Here is a 13,935-nt window from a genome sequence, read left to right on the forward strand (position 1 = left end):
TCTTGCTATTTTAATATGTCACCGTGCCACATTTTGTAGAACCTTGTTCTTCAAATACTAGCTCTTACCTTCAATCTATTTCTCCTGTTAGTGTTGTCCACTAAAGAGTTATGTGTCTGAGAATTAGCAGTTTCTTTTTTGGTCTTCTGAAAAATTAGTTTCTAGGTCCATAAACTAGAACAGAACCTAATATTTTTTGATCTTCTTCCTTATTGTGCCAAGATGGATGCATTGATCTACCTTGAAACTATTTTATGTGGAGATGAACAACTATGCTCCTGCTTGTACATAGGTATGTTCCTCTTTGAAGCTCTGGTTTAATCAGCTCATGTGCACTAAGCAAAATAAGGTGGGGTGTGTGCGAAAAAAGTATACTTTCAGGTTCAATGCAGCAAAAAATTTAAATTGTTTATCCTGTTTTGTTGATGGTAGAGGAGGTCACTCATGGAAATAACGTCTTACCTTTAATCAGGGACAGGATTCCTTCACACAACCATTATCAAAATTAGGTAGATCTAGCAAGTCAGAAAATAAATGTGGCAAAGACAGAACTTTTCAATCGATTTAGGCATTTAGGAATCTCCTTCACAAATTCATGTGAAAGGTGTCCTGTTGAGAGCCATGAGCAATGTCCTGCCAAGTGGTGAATAGACTGTTAAATTGTTCTTGTCTAGTGCCTCATAAGCTGAAAGAATTACTGGTGTCACATTATAGAATCAATTGCAACACAGTGGCGACTGGCATGTACTGAAGGAGGTGAGGCAGGTGGCAGGTATGTTCCTCTTTGAAGCTCTGATTTAATCAGCTCATGTGCACTAAGCAAAATACGGTGGGGTGTGTGCAAAAAAAGTATACTTTCAGGTTCAATGCAGCAAAAAATGAAAATTGTTTATCCTGTTTTGATGATGGTAGAGGAGGTCACTCAGGGAAATAACGTCTTACCTTTAATCAGGGACAGGATTCCTTTATACAACCATTATCAAAATTAGGTAGATCTAGCAAGTCAGAAAATAAATGTGGCAAAGACAGAACTTTTCAATCGATTTAGGCATTTAGGAATTTCCTTCACAAATTCATGTGAAAGGTGTCCTGTTGAGAGCCATGAGCAATGTCCTGCCAAGTGGTGAATAGACTGTTAAATTGTTCTTGTCTAGTGCCTCGTAAGCTGAAAGAATTACTGGTGTCACATTACATAATCAATTGCAACACAGTGGCGGCTGGCATGTACCAAGGGAGGTGAGGCGGGTGGCAGGTATGTTCCTCTTTGAAGCTCTGGTTTAATCAGCTCATGTGCACTAAGCAAAATACGGTGGGGGTGTGTGCGAAAAAAGTATACTTTCAGGTTCAATGCAGCAAAAAATTAAAATTGTGTATCCTGTTTTGTTGATGGTAGAGGAGGTCACTCAGGGAAATAACGTCTTACATTTAATCAGGGACAGGATTCCTTTATACAACCATTATCAAAATTAGGTAGATCTAGCAAGTCAGAAAATAAATGTGGCAAAGACAGAACTTTTCAATCGATTTAGGCATTTAGGAATTTCCTTCACAAATTCATGTGAAAGGTGTCCTGTTGAGAGCCATGAGCAATGTCCTGCCAAGTGGTGAATAGACTGTTAAATTGTTCTTGTCTAGTGCCTCGTAAGCTGAAAGAATTACTGGTGTCACATTACAGAATCAATTGCAACACAGTGGCGGCTGGCATGTACTGAGGGAGGTGAGGCGGGTGGCAGAGAAAAAATATCAAATAAATAAAAATACACTTACCTTACTGTGCAACAAAAAGTCCTTGATCTTTCTTCTTTCTTCGAGGCAGGCTCCAAAGCAGGACCCAGCCGACTCCCCTAACCAATCCTGGTACTGCTCTCACCAGCATGAGACAAGCGCTAAGATTGGAGGGAGAGGTCAAACTCACAGCGCTCTTAAAAGGACTGGAGGCCTGCACTTTCTCTAAACCAGCTGTCTTAGCTGAGTTAGAGCGGTTTAAAATATGCATGTCTGGCTGGCCATCGCAAGACGGCCGGCCAAAGAGACATGCACATTTTAAACTTAAGCGCACAGCTCCCAGCTGCCAGTCAGCAGCAATGGCCTGCCCCATCCTGACAATCAGTTCAGGACAGGTCGGTTGGTAAAAATGGTAATAAAAAACGTTATTACCCTTTTATTTTTCAGCTCTGGCCTGGGGCTTTTCGTTATGGGGCAACGCTCCTACGCTCAAATGGTGGAGCCGCACCTGATATAACACACTGAACATATCAAGCCATATGGACAATAGCAAAGTACAATAGAACGACATACGTTTTGTACCATTTGCAGCTTTAATAATGAGTGGCGGCCGTCTGAAAAAGGACTGCCTTTGAGGGAAAGAATCCTTTTGTCACTTTCCAGTGGCTATTTGAAGTTTTATTCTCTGAGAAAGAAGTTAATATAGTGAATGGGAGGAACTTTAGCAATACTATTTCAGAGACTAGATAGGTCCAGGTGAAAGGGTAAAAAATTGAATGGTTGAGTATTGGATAAGTGTTAAGCATTGAATAAACACGACAACAGAAATGTCTAATGCAGGTAATGGGTGGGACTTTAGGAAAGCCTAATGCAGGGCATGTAATAGACCTCAAAACAACTAATACAAAAAATGCACAAAACAATATTAAAAGATAATACATGGAATGGATTACATTTAGCGAACAAATCGGTTACTGGGAATGGGACCTTTGGAAAGTCTCATAGAGGAAATTAATAGAATTTCAGAAAAGCCTACATGCGGTGTAACAAATTGGGACTGTGAAATATCCTTGCATATTATAAAGTTTGAGTTTCTATCAATACAATAGAATGGAAAATACATTACTCTTGTGACAGAAACATCAATAAACAATGGGGCACATTTATTGACAGCCACCCAGAAAGGTATATATGCTCAAAAGGTTTGCTCTGCTACTGTTTGCTGAAACTTTTTTTGAGTGCCATTGAGCAAATTGGGAACATGTCCCAGGGTAAGATCAAAAACTGGGACTACACCAGATAATGTCATAATTGAGTAAAGAGAGCATAAAATAACAATCTAAGAGAAGTTATTAACAGATAATGCATAATGCACCTGGCACAATACAAAAAGATATTGTATTGTATTGTAATTGCTTTTATATAGCGATTACTACCCCTGACGAGGCGTCAAAGCGGTTTTTCTGCGAGTAGCACGCTACTCCGGAACCCATAAAGGATTAGAGTTGAGTTAGCATAGTGAAATATGAAAGTAATTTGAGTGGTGGAAGTACTCACTTAAATGGATGCCCCTCGTCGGTCTTCTGCACTGCCTGGAGCACTGACTTGTAGATTCTGAAGCTGATGGTGGCAGAGAGAGCAGCGAGGGCCAGGTATGCAATGACACTGACGACGCTGAACTGGGTCAAGGAGAAGAGCATTAGGAGGACACTTCCAAACACGATGCCAGTCTGCTTTATGTCGCGCCAGTACAGCAGGTCAACGGCTGTGGACAGAAACACACATTTTCAATGCCCAGAATGCAGCTAAGAGACATTACATACTTTATCAAGACGGTTTATCCAGTAGATACAGAAGGCATTCTGCTTCAAAATCTATAGACATTGCAAGCCAAATCAGAATATTTCCAAATCAGTACTTCATCAGGCTGCCAGGCAGTGTTCAATGCGCATATGTTGTACTGCCTCATTAGAATAGTTCTGCTTCTTAAAATGCTACACAAACAATTCCACTCACTTGATCCAGTTGCTGAGATTCAAATTAAGGGTACTATTGTGCAAAGTCTTAAACCGTTTCATGATAAAATGCAAAACTGACTTACTTTCGGTGTGCAAGTCCTGCTACTTGTGTCTTACGAACATTTAAAAAAAATTGTTGTCAGAAATAGATTACTCCAAATTAATTGACAAAGTGCATCCATTGTAACATGCTTTACAAGACCTCCTGTAGCTTTCAGTATGTGTGCAGACTAGGTGCAGAGTTCATGGCCCCACACACAAGGCCTGTCCGGGTAGAGGCACAAGGAACCTGAAAAACAGCATCCGCCTTTAACACCTTCAGCGCGGCGCAAATTTTCGCACTGTGCTGAAGGTTCTAAATAGCGGGCGTGGTCGTGACGGAACGGTTCCGTCATGAGCACAGCCCAACCGGCGCTCATGACGGAACCGCTCCGCCATGAGCATCGAAGGGGTTAAGCCCAATAAAATCTTTGGCCCCAGGATGGTTTCCTCGATTTCACCTTGCTGCGCTGCACTGCATGACAGGGAAAGGGCAGGGATGCCCAGTATATAAGGCAATATGGCACATTCATGCCTTTTCCTCTGTGCAGGCCCCCTATTGGCAGCCTAGCGCCAATGCAGGCACACTTGCACCATGGTGCAAGGGTGCCTGCGTTGTATGAAGAATTGTTTTTGAGCAGGAAGGGGCACCTTCCTCCACAAAAACAATCCTGCGAGGCATATTCCTCTATGTGTGCTGCAAAATGCAGCACACATAGAAATAGAAAGTAACGAGGAGAAATAAGCTAATTTCTCCTTCTTACGCCTCTCCTGGGAAGGTTTAGCTTTTTGGCACAGTCCCAGGTTTACCAGTTCTGGTAGATCTGGGAAGGCATAAAACATCATGTGAGTTGCGTAGGGACATCCATGCAACGCCCATGGAACATTTTCCCAGGACAGAGTAAGGCAACAGAGTGATTTGCGCTGTGTTACCTAGCTCCAGATTTATGGGGCCACTCGCGGCTATGCAAAGTGGACTTGCACGGCTTCATAAATCTGACTTAAGGTTGCATGGTGCAAGAGTGATGCAAATCACCTCGTAAATAGACCCCTAAGTTTTTACCGTGTGCAGTAGTCAAAGTTGAGGTGCTGCGTTGCACAAAAACGAGAGAGCCTAACAGTTCAATATCTACTAAGATGTGATGCTGCTGTTCTCTCCTCTGGTGCTGGCATACTTTAGGCTGACTTGAGCAAATGCACACACCCTTAAAACAAAGTGCAACAATATTTAAGTGATATCAAGGTTAGGTTTTATACTGGAAGGGTACCCTTTCAGCACAAACATCTGTGCTTCCACAAGGTTTATGACATTACCTCTTTGGATGTCTGCTGTCCGGTGCAGTGCACCTATGCAACATTGGAAATAATTCCACACTTTGGGCCTTATTAGGATGACGGCCGGACTTTGCCCACCCGTCATCCCATCGTAAATCGGGACCGCCCGCCATAAGGGCGGGGATCCCAGGGGTGCTATTAGGATGTGCCCGCCACAGTGGCGGGCACATCCTGTATTTTCAGCATTGTGGCGGGTGGTGCTCTCTGCACCGCCCGCCACAATGCTGAAAATGCACTTTCACATTGTCATTTACAAAGCGGCAGGCACCGCGCAGTGCCTTCCGCTTTGTAAATGACAATGAAGGGGGTACCACAGGTACCACCCATGTGCACCCCCTACCTATACTTCACTCTGAGGGCCCGCAGGGGGCCCCAAGAGTGAAGACCGCATGCCTTTCCGTGGCGGCATCGCCACCGCAGAAAGGCACTGAAAACCAGACATCATAATATGGCTGGCGGTGTCTATTAGACACCGCCACCATATTATTTCTTTTCCGCCCGGCCGCAAGGTGACCGGGGCGGAAAAGCGGCGGACGGTCTTGCCGTCCGCCGTGGTCCCCCCCGCCATCCTAATATGGCGGGGGGAAATCTGGTTATGATATCGGGCGGATTGCCTCCGCCAGGCTGGCGGTGGCTACTGCGGGCCTGGCTGAGGCAATCCGCCCGATATCATAATGGACCCCTTTGTGTTTTGTAACAGGAACATTACCCTTTAATGCTGCTATACCATAAGCCAAAAGTGTGACTACAAAAATCACAGAGAGCTGTACATAGACCAAAAGGCTAAACCATCTTAATTATTTTTTTTTCTATTCTAGATTTCTTTATTTGTATTTTGTGTTTAGATCACAAAGGACACATTTATGAAGGATGAATAAAAGAAAAGAATAACAGTCAACAATTACACATACCATCTTAAATAGCACCGTAAGTGCAAGCCAGAGCCGCACTCTCCCACAGCGGATACATCAAAAGACAATAGAGCATCCATAGGCATGGTACTGTACAGCAGACACAAATGTGAGATGCATTTAGCTCTTAATGGTTATACAGAATAATAGATGCAAACGCCTCATGCAAATGTAAGGCACATTACGGCGGTGGTAGGGCTGTGCCAATAACTGATGAAGTGTGTGGATCATCAGGAAGTAAGTTGAAGAGGACAGTCCCCAATCCATTGAGTGGGGTGATGTTAACAGCCGCATCTGAGTCCTGGATTAGAAGGTAAGACTCCAATGGTCTCCATAAATCCATGGGTCTTGAGCGAGGGGGCAATAGTTCGGCATATGTAGCAAGCTGGTCTTTACAGAATATCAAGTCTTGCAACCAGTCCTTAAATGTAGGTGCTTGGCCCCTTCACCACTTACAAGCTACCTCCGTTTAGCTAGAAGATGGCACAGAGGGACTTTTTTCTATATCCCACCTCTATGTCTCCTGTATGTCCCAAAACTGCCACCAGTGGGGTGAGGATGAGTGTTTGATCAATCATGAGCAATAGCGCTCCTTCGATCTCCCTCCAATAAGACTGAATCTGGTGACATGACCAGGCCAGGTGTAGGAAGTCTGCACCCTCCATTCCAAGCCTGGCACATCTGTCATCAGGGAGGAGATTATATCTGTGCAGCTTTGCTGGAGTATAGTATAGCCAGTGCAGGAATTTATAATGGATAATACATAACCTACTGCTTGGTGCGATGTGCCTCATCTGCTGGCAACAATGGAGCCACTGAGCATCAGTGAAGGGAGCACTCAGTTCCAGATCCCAACCCTACTGAGCTCCCCCACTCATGACCGGCATCTCCGGCTGTGCTGTGTGATATAGGAGGGAAACCAAGCATTTCGGCCCTTCTGGGTTAAGCAGCATGTGCAACATGCTAAGTGTGGGGGCTCTCGGAGTTAAGCATCGTACTAAGGGGCCGATTATGATGGCGGACGGACCTGAGTCCGTCCGCCACCAAAGAGTAGGAGGGACCGTCCGCAGGGGCAGCGGCGGTCCCTCCGTCCACATTAGGATGTGACCGCCACCCTGGCGGTCACATCCTGTATCTTTAACATTGCGGCAGCACCCGCCGCAATGTTAAAAATGTAAGTTGTGCATTTGCATGCACAAAGCGGCAGGCACCGCGCGGTGCCTGCTGCTTTGGTCACGCAAATGGTACCCCCCATGTGCATCCCCCACCCCCCTTCACCCAGGGGGCCCACAACGGGCCCCCGAAGTGAAGGTCCGTATGCTTTTCCACGGCGGAAAAACCGCTGTGGAAAAGCATACATTTTACACCATCATAATATGGCTGGCGGTGTCTGATAGAGACCGCCAGCCATGTTAAAGCTTTTCCGCCGCGGTCGGAAGGCGACCGCGGCGGAAGAGCTGCGGACAGATTTCAAGACCCACCGCCATCCTAATATGGCGGTGGGTCTTTTGAGGCTCAGCAGCGGTTTTCCCGCATCCTCCGGGCCGGCGGTGGCTTCCGCCGGCCCAGAGGATGTGGGAAAACCGCGATCCTAATGAGCCCCCTAGTGTGGGGGGCTCCCGGGGAAAGTCGGGGTAGCAACTTTTACCTTATGTTTCAGTCTGAGATATAGAAATGCATCTAAGGGTGTCAGTTGTCCGCCAGCATATAAGGCTTCACTATTGATGAATAGGCTGTCTTTATGAAGGTCTCCCCGAGTAGTAGCGCCAGCCCGATGCAGCATGTTTCGGCAAGCAATTTCATGAGTGACTGGAATTGATGTCTGATAGTGTAATGGAAACGAAGGTAGTGGAGGTCTATGCTTTTTTTGCTAGTTTGTTCCACGCTGCATTGGTGCATGCAACAGTAGAGCCAGAGGGGGCACTGATGGATCCTTGATGTCCCAAATAAGCGGTATAAGGGATTAGGGTCATTTAGCCCTGTTCAATGGCCAAGTGCGGAATGTAAGGTACAGGTTTATGCCAATATATAATGTGATGCGCCTGTGCACATAGATAGTAAAGCTCTTTGTCCGGATCTTCAAAGCCTCCCCTTCCTGAAGGGTAGAGTGAGTAGTTCCCATTTTATGCACAGTTGTTTCCCTGCCCAGGCCAAGCGTATCAACTGCCTTCTGAGCAATTTAAAGAAGTGTCACCCCGGTGAATAAGGAATATTGTGGAGTGGTGTGGCTCACTGGTTAGAGGCGGCAGACCCGGAAGCAGAGAACGGCCCGGGACCAGGGTTCAATTCCTGATGCGGCAGGGTCGTGGACCAGGGTCAGCGGACTCGATAATTCTCGCCTCGGTGCCTACTCTAACCAGGGATCACACTCGGCAACTCTGGGTATTAGCTTGCCTCATCTCTACAACGGCCCCCCACATTCGCCGGGGATGCCTGGTTTCACCTTGGAGACACCCAGTAGGGATCATCTCACAGGGATAGCCAGGACGGGTTCCCCAGCGGTCTACAGCGCCACGACGCCTCAGGGCAGCAGTGCGCTTTACAAGACACATTACATTACATTAAGAAACGTTGGCAATATAACCATTTTCATAAGGGAAATTCTTCCTGCAAGAAACATGGGCAGTGACAGCCAGCGGGTAAAACTGTCCTTTATATTGTTCAGGACCATTCCATAGTTCACGCGCATAAGTTCATTTTTATCTCTAGACAACTATATGCCCGGATATCTAAGATTTGAGTCACATCTCATTAGGGGGAAATCTGGTTGGAACCTCTGGGTTGATTCAGTTAGAGGAAAAATATAAAACTTTGCCCAGTATATTTGGATGCCCGACAAACAAAGGTGAACAATTTTGGCAAGCACAGAGTTCAGGCTATCCCAAGGGTGGTGTCATCAGTGTGGAGCAATACTAAAATATGTCTAGTGGGATACCTGATTGAATATTGGTGGTGGTGTTGTTGAATCTTGCCAGCCAGCAGTACGACTGCCAACAAAAGCAGCAATGGTGAAAGTGGGCACCCCTTCCGCGTGCCCCGAGTGATAAAGAACGGTGCTGAGCATGATCCGTTGATCGTGACCTTGGCTGATGGATGGGAGTTCAGGAGGGCAATCCATTTCAGAAACATGGGGGATTCCCATACGCTGAAGCATGGCCATTAAGTAATCCCATTTCAGTGAATCAAAAGCCTTGGTGGTATCAATTAAGACAGCAACTGGGGATAAATCTGGGTCAATATCCAGAAGCAATGCAAACAGGCTGCACAAGTTGTGGGATGTGGACTACCCAGGACTGAACCCTGATTTGACAGGTTCTCAGAGCTACTTGAGATCTCCTTTGTGATCATTTTTTGAAGGAATATGCAATCTGTTCTTCGTGAGGTTCTGGCTCTCCAATTTTGACCCAACTAAGAGAGTTTTCCCGGGAAGTTAGCCTCTATGGTCAAGAGGTATATCTTTCAAATGGGAGGATGACCAGATGATAATACTGATCACTCAGGTAGTTGATGGGAATCCAAACTCTGCTTAAGGGTCCCCTTCACATTATTTTCACAATACTCCTGTTTCCCATTTTTCTGTTTTCCATTTCCCTTGTTGGCATCTGGTGGCATATTTTTGTGTTGAGACCCCCAGTACAGTGTGTAGTTAAGGTGTGTAGTGTACCATAAAATGAGGCAAACACTCGCAAAATGTCCAAAGTGTCCCATACTAAGGCTCAGTCCTCAATCTCAAGAATTGTGTTTGTAAACCGGGGTTTACGTGTCAAGGACACCAATGCATGTTCTGGTCGCTTTACCTTGCCATATGTTCTCGCCAGAGTGTTCTTGCCTTGCTATAAACAATAATGTTCTACTGTGTCTTGAAAGTCAGACAGGGCTGCCCTAATCTTCCTGGCCACTTCAGGGTCTCTGGGTGCACCTAACTGAGTCTCTGATTTCTTAATGTCTCCCTCTATGTTGTTAAACATAACTCTAAGGGCCCACAACACACCAAAGCCATGCATAACCCTTGTATTGTAACTTTAAAGGCCTTCCAAACAGTACTCAGTTTGGGAACTGTATCTCGGTTTCTTTTTAAAAAGTCTAATTGCATGTCCTAGCTCCTCTCTAAAGGGAGCATCCAAGAGCAGCAGTGGAGAGAGGCGCCACATTGCACATGGCGAAGAAGTCCTCGGGGGCTCAGCTCCGGGAGAACCGGGGAGTGATCTGAGTAGATGCATGCTAAATTTATAGTTCCTCAAATCCATGAACCCAGGCCTTGGGATTGAAGGCAGTAATCCAATCTGGACCAACTTGCACGCACGTCTGAATAGAAGGTCCCTTCTTTCAGCTGTGGGAGCAGTGCGCACCAGGCATATAGCATCTCACCCTACATCAAAATGTCATGGACAAGTTGGGCGGCAGCACTGTGGGAGGTAGAGAAGCCAGGCAGCCTATCCAGTTCTGCATTGATAGCTAAGTTGAAGCCCCCCCCATAGAATGTATGTGGAGCCAATATCTGCAATCTGGCCCCATAGTCTATCGAAGAATGAAGGGTCACCAGTGTTTGGGCCACAGCAGTTGACAATAATGAGTGAGAAATATGCAAATCTACCCCTTATCAAGGCATAGCATCCCTGGTGGTCATTACAAGATCCCTGTGGGATATATGGTGTGCGCACTAGTGTCGCTGTGCTACATGATTATGAGGAATATGTAGCATCTCTTGTAACAGAGCAATGTATATGTTATATCTGTCTAGATATGCTGGATGTATGACAGTACGACGCGGGCTATTACCACGCGTACCGTTACAACGCGTGTTTTACAACCCAAGTCATTACCACGACTTGCGCTGTAGGGTGCGGACTTAGGAATAGTTTAATTTACTATTCCAACACCAGTCCCCGTGGATAGTAGGGAAGGTGTTGGAATAGTAAATTAACTATTCCTTGTCCTTGAGCGCCCTCCAGGCAAGTCATGGTTACGACTTGCGTTGTAAGAGACGCGTCGTAATGGTAGCGCAGGGTAACATCCGCGTGTAAAGGATATTCCCCAGATATGCTAGTACTTGCTTATGTTTGCGTGGATCTCCCAGTCCTCTAACGTTCCATGTGAGGCAATTGATGCAGGGACGAGTGTCACTATCACGTATAGATTTGATGTCTGTCATCCCTAAAGAAGTAGCGAAGAGCTAGTGGGGCGACCCAGACATGGCAGCACTATGTTGGTGTGTTCATTCCTTCTACCAACAACAGTATAGGTAGATGTGCACAAGTAAAACACCCAAAACAATCCCCTTCCCACCCTCCTCCCACACTGGCAGCCCAGTCCAGCCAGGGATATCAATCCCATCCAAAGCCCAAGAACCAGAGATAAGTCAATAAAGGATTTGTTTCTATCAAATTGTGGAATCCCTCTTAATTAAGAAGGAGGGCCATTAGAGTTTGACAGAATGGGAGCACTGCCACAAATCACCGTGCCAAACGTGTGGTTTCACAGCGTCTGGCATAAGGGTCACCAACCACAATTGCACCTAAGAAGATTGCACTTGAGGGTGACGTTTTCTCCCACATTTACACTTTGCAATTTACTCCCTTATTATCAAAAAAATATGAAGATTTTTGGCAATACCTACAACAAAACTTAGCAAAGGGTACGTCTGCTATTCCATTTAGTTCACAAGGATTTCAACCCTTTTTGATCCTAAGCCTCATGGAAATATTATCACTTCATTGATCATAAAGAATTTAACACAATTACAATCCTAAACACATATGCTCTTCCTCTTTTATCAGTATTGTAGGACCAAATAAAGGCAGCGAATGTCTTTACTAAGCTTGATATAAGCGTACAACCTTTTTTCAAATCAAAGAAGGTGATGAATAGAAGATGGCCTTTAACACTGGGTATGGCCACTTCAAGTATTTGGTAATGCCATTCTGGCTATGTGATGCTGCAGCCTCATTTCATCAGATTGTAAATGATACTTTCAAAGATTTCAATATATATCAATCAATCAACAGTATGTGCGAGAATTTCTGCATTGTTTACCAGTCAAGTTAGAAAAATGTGTCTTTAAAGTCTCCCAGGTTTCATTCCTAGAGCAGGGTCGGACTGAGCACCGAAACCGGCCAGGGCAAACTGCTCGGCCGGCCCCCCTGGGGAGCAGGGGGTGCAGCTGAGCTGTTTGCTAGGGCTGGTTTCAGCTGATTTTGTTACAGAGGCTGATATTGCCAGCCGCGGTAACAAAAATGGCCCCACAGGGGCCCAAAACCGGCCCCCACCCTGGCAGCCCACCGGGGAAATGCCCGGTGCCCGCTACGGCTAGTCCGGCCCTGTCCTTGACTTTCAGATTTCTTGCAATGGGATCAGTAAGGACAAGACCGAAGTCCAGGGAGGTTTAGAATGGCCTTAACCAAGCAACTTAAGAGACATCCAAAAAGTTCTACTCAACTCTTTTACCACTGCCAGTCCTATAAAACAATCCATCCTTGATCTGGAGTATTGATAAAGAAGAAGTCTTTCAAACTCTAAAAAAACAGAAGCATTCACCTGTGTCCATATTCTGAAACATCTTAACTCCCAGTTACCTTTTTCTTTTTGAACAGATGCTTCAACCACTAAATTTTCAGCAGTCCCCCTTTACTGAAGCTTTGCATCCAACTGCCTAAAACTCCAGAATCGTGTTGGCCACAGAACATAAGTATACAATCGTCGACTTAGAATTACTCTCTACACAAGAATTTTTTTGTTACTGAAAACATTATTTGGTTATCAACAACAAGGGGGAACCAAGAATGGACGATATTTAACGGGGTCCAGTGTACATGTCCAGAAGACTAGTAACACAAGAGGGGTACAAAGTTCCCCGATGTGAGTGAAGAGGACAAGTGTGTGTAGAGCGTAGAAGAAGGGAAACAAGGGCGGGGAATTCCCTTTTTGGAACTAAAACCTCACACACCTAGCAAGCTAGATGTCATGCTTCATCATATGGGTTCTGCTCCTCATCAGACTGGCGCTGCAATGTCTGACGGGCACCCGTGAAGGGGCTCTTTATCAGAGATCTTTTGTTCCAGCCATATGGTGCATGCGGGTGAGAGGGCAAGTGAAAGTGTAGTCGTGAGATAGTGGTGAGTTAAAAAAGGTGGGTCAGTCCACAATGAACTTTTATTGGCGTGGCCGACGCCCTTGATTAAAATAGTGGGAGGGGAGATATATGCTGAGGAGATTCCAAGCAAAATACCTACAACCCTCTGATCAGGTCAACATGCTTCTTGCCCAAATGGCAATTCTTCAGGACCTAGGTGTTCAGTACTACACAGTGAAAAACTAAGAATAAAAGTGTATTACAACCTTATTTCTTGAGGTCAGTAATTAAGCAGGCCAGCAGGTCCTGCCAATTTGATGCGACCTAAAGGAAATACATAACACAGGAGAGAAATCAGTGCTGTGTTTACTGGGATACAGGTCACATACATTCTACGCTCAAAGGCACACTCGTGAGTTTAAAACAAACAATCATCTGATGAATTGTCATAAGTGTACCGACATCGTGGGTATCAGATGCTTGTATTAGCAAGGTAGAGACGCTAAAGCTATTAGAGACAAATGGAAAAAAGGGCAAGAAGTCTAAGAGCTTACCCTACGGAAAATCCTAAGGCGCCCCGCAGTCAGCTCCAGTGGGACGTGCACGTATGGGTCAGGTACCTGCAAGGAAGGGAGATGGACAAGAGCATGGGGGTACATAAATTACATTCACTCATGGATCTGGTTGTGAGGAGATCACACCCTGCCATAGGTCGTGGCTCTGGAGGGGAGGCTGCCATAGGGGTAGCAGCAAGTCAAACTATGCAGTGAGCGACTATGGTTCCTAGTTACACACAAGCTCTGGAGGCAGCGCGTACTCCATAACAACTGCCGGCACA

At 45.6% G+C, this 13,935-nt stretch overlaps 1 protein-coding gene across 2 annotated transcripts in view; it reads right to left on the minus strand.

Moving 5' to 3' along the window:
* RTN1 (reticulon 1) overlaps positions 1-13,935 on the minus strand; it is a 648,513-nt gene that overhangs the window by 37,500 nt on the left and 597,078 nt on the right. For both annotated transcript variants that reach the window (XM_086938209.1, XM_086938210.1), the window contains one exon: positions 3,283-3,490. In XM_086938209.1, coding sequence (XP_086794335.1) covers positions 3,283-3,490 — 208 coding nt within the window. The remainder of the gene's footprint in view (positions 1-3,282; positions 3,491-13,935) is intronic.

The sequence above is a fragment of the Lissotriton vulgaris genome, chromosome 9 (assembly GCF_964263255.1).
Source record: "Lissotriton vulgaris chromosome 9, aLisVul1.2, whole genome shotgun sequence".
NCBI lineage: Eukaryota > Metazoa > Chordata > Amphibia > Caudata > Salamandridae > Lissotriton > Lissotriton vulgaris.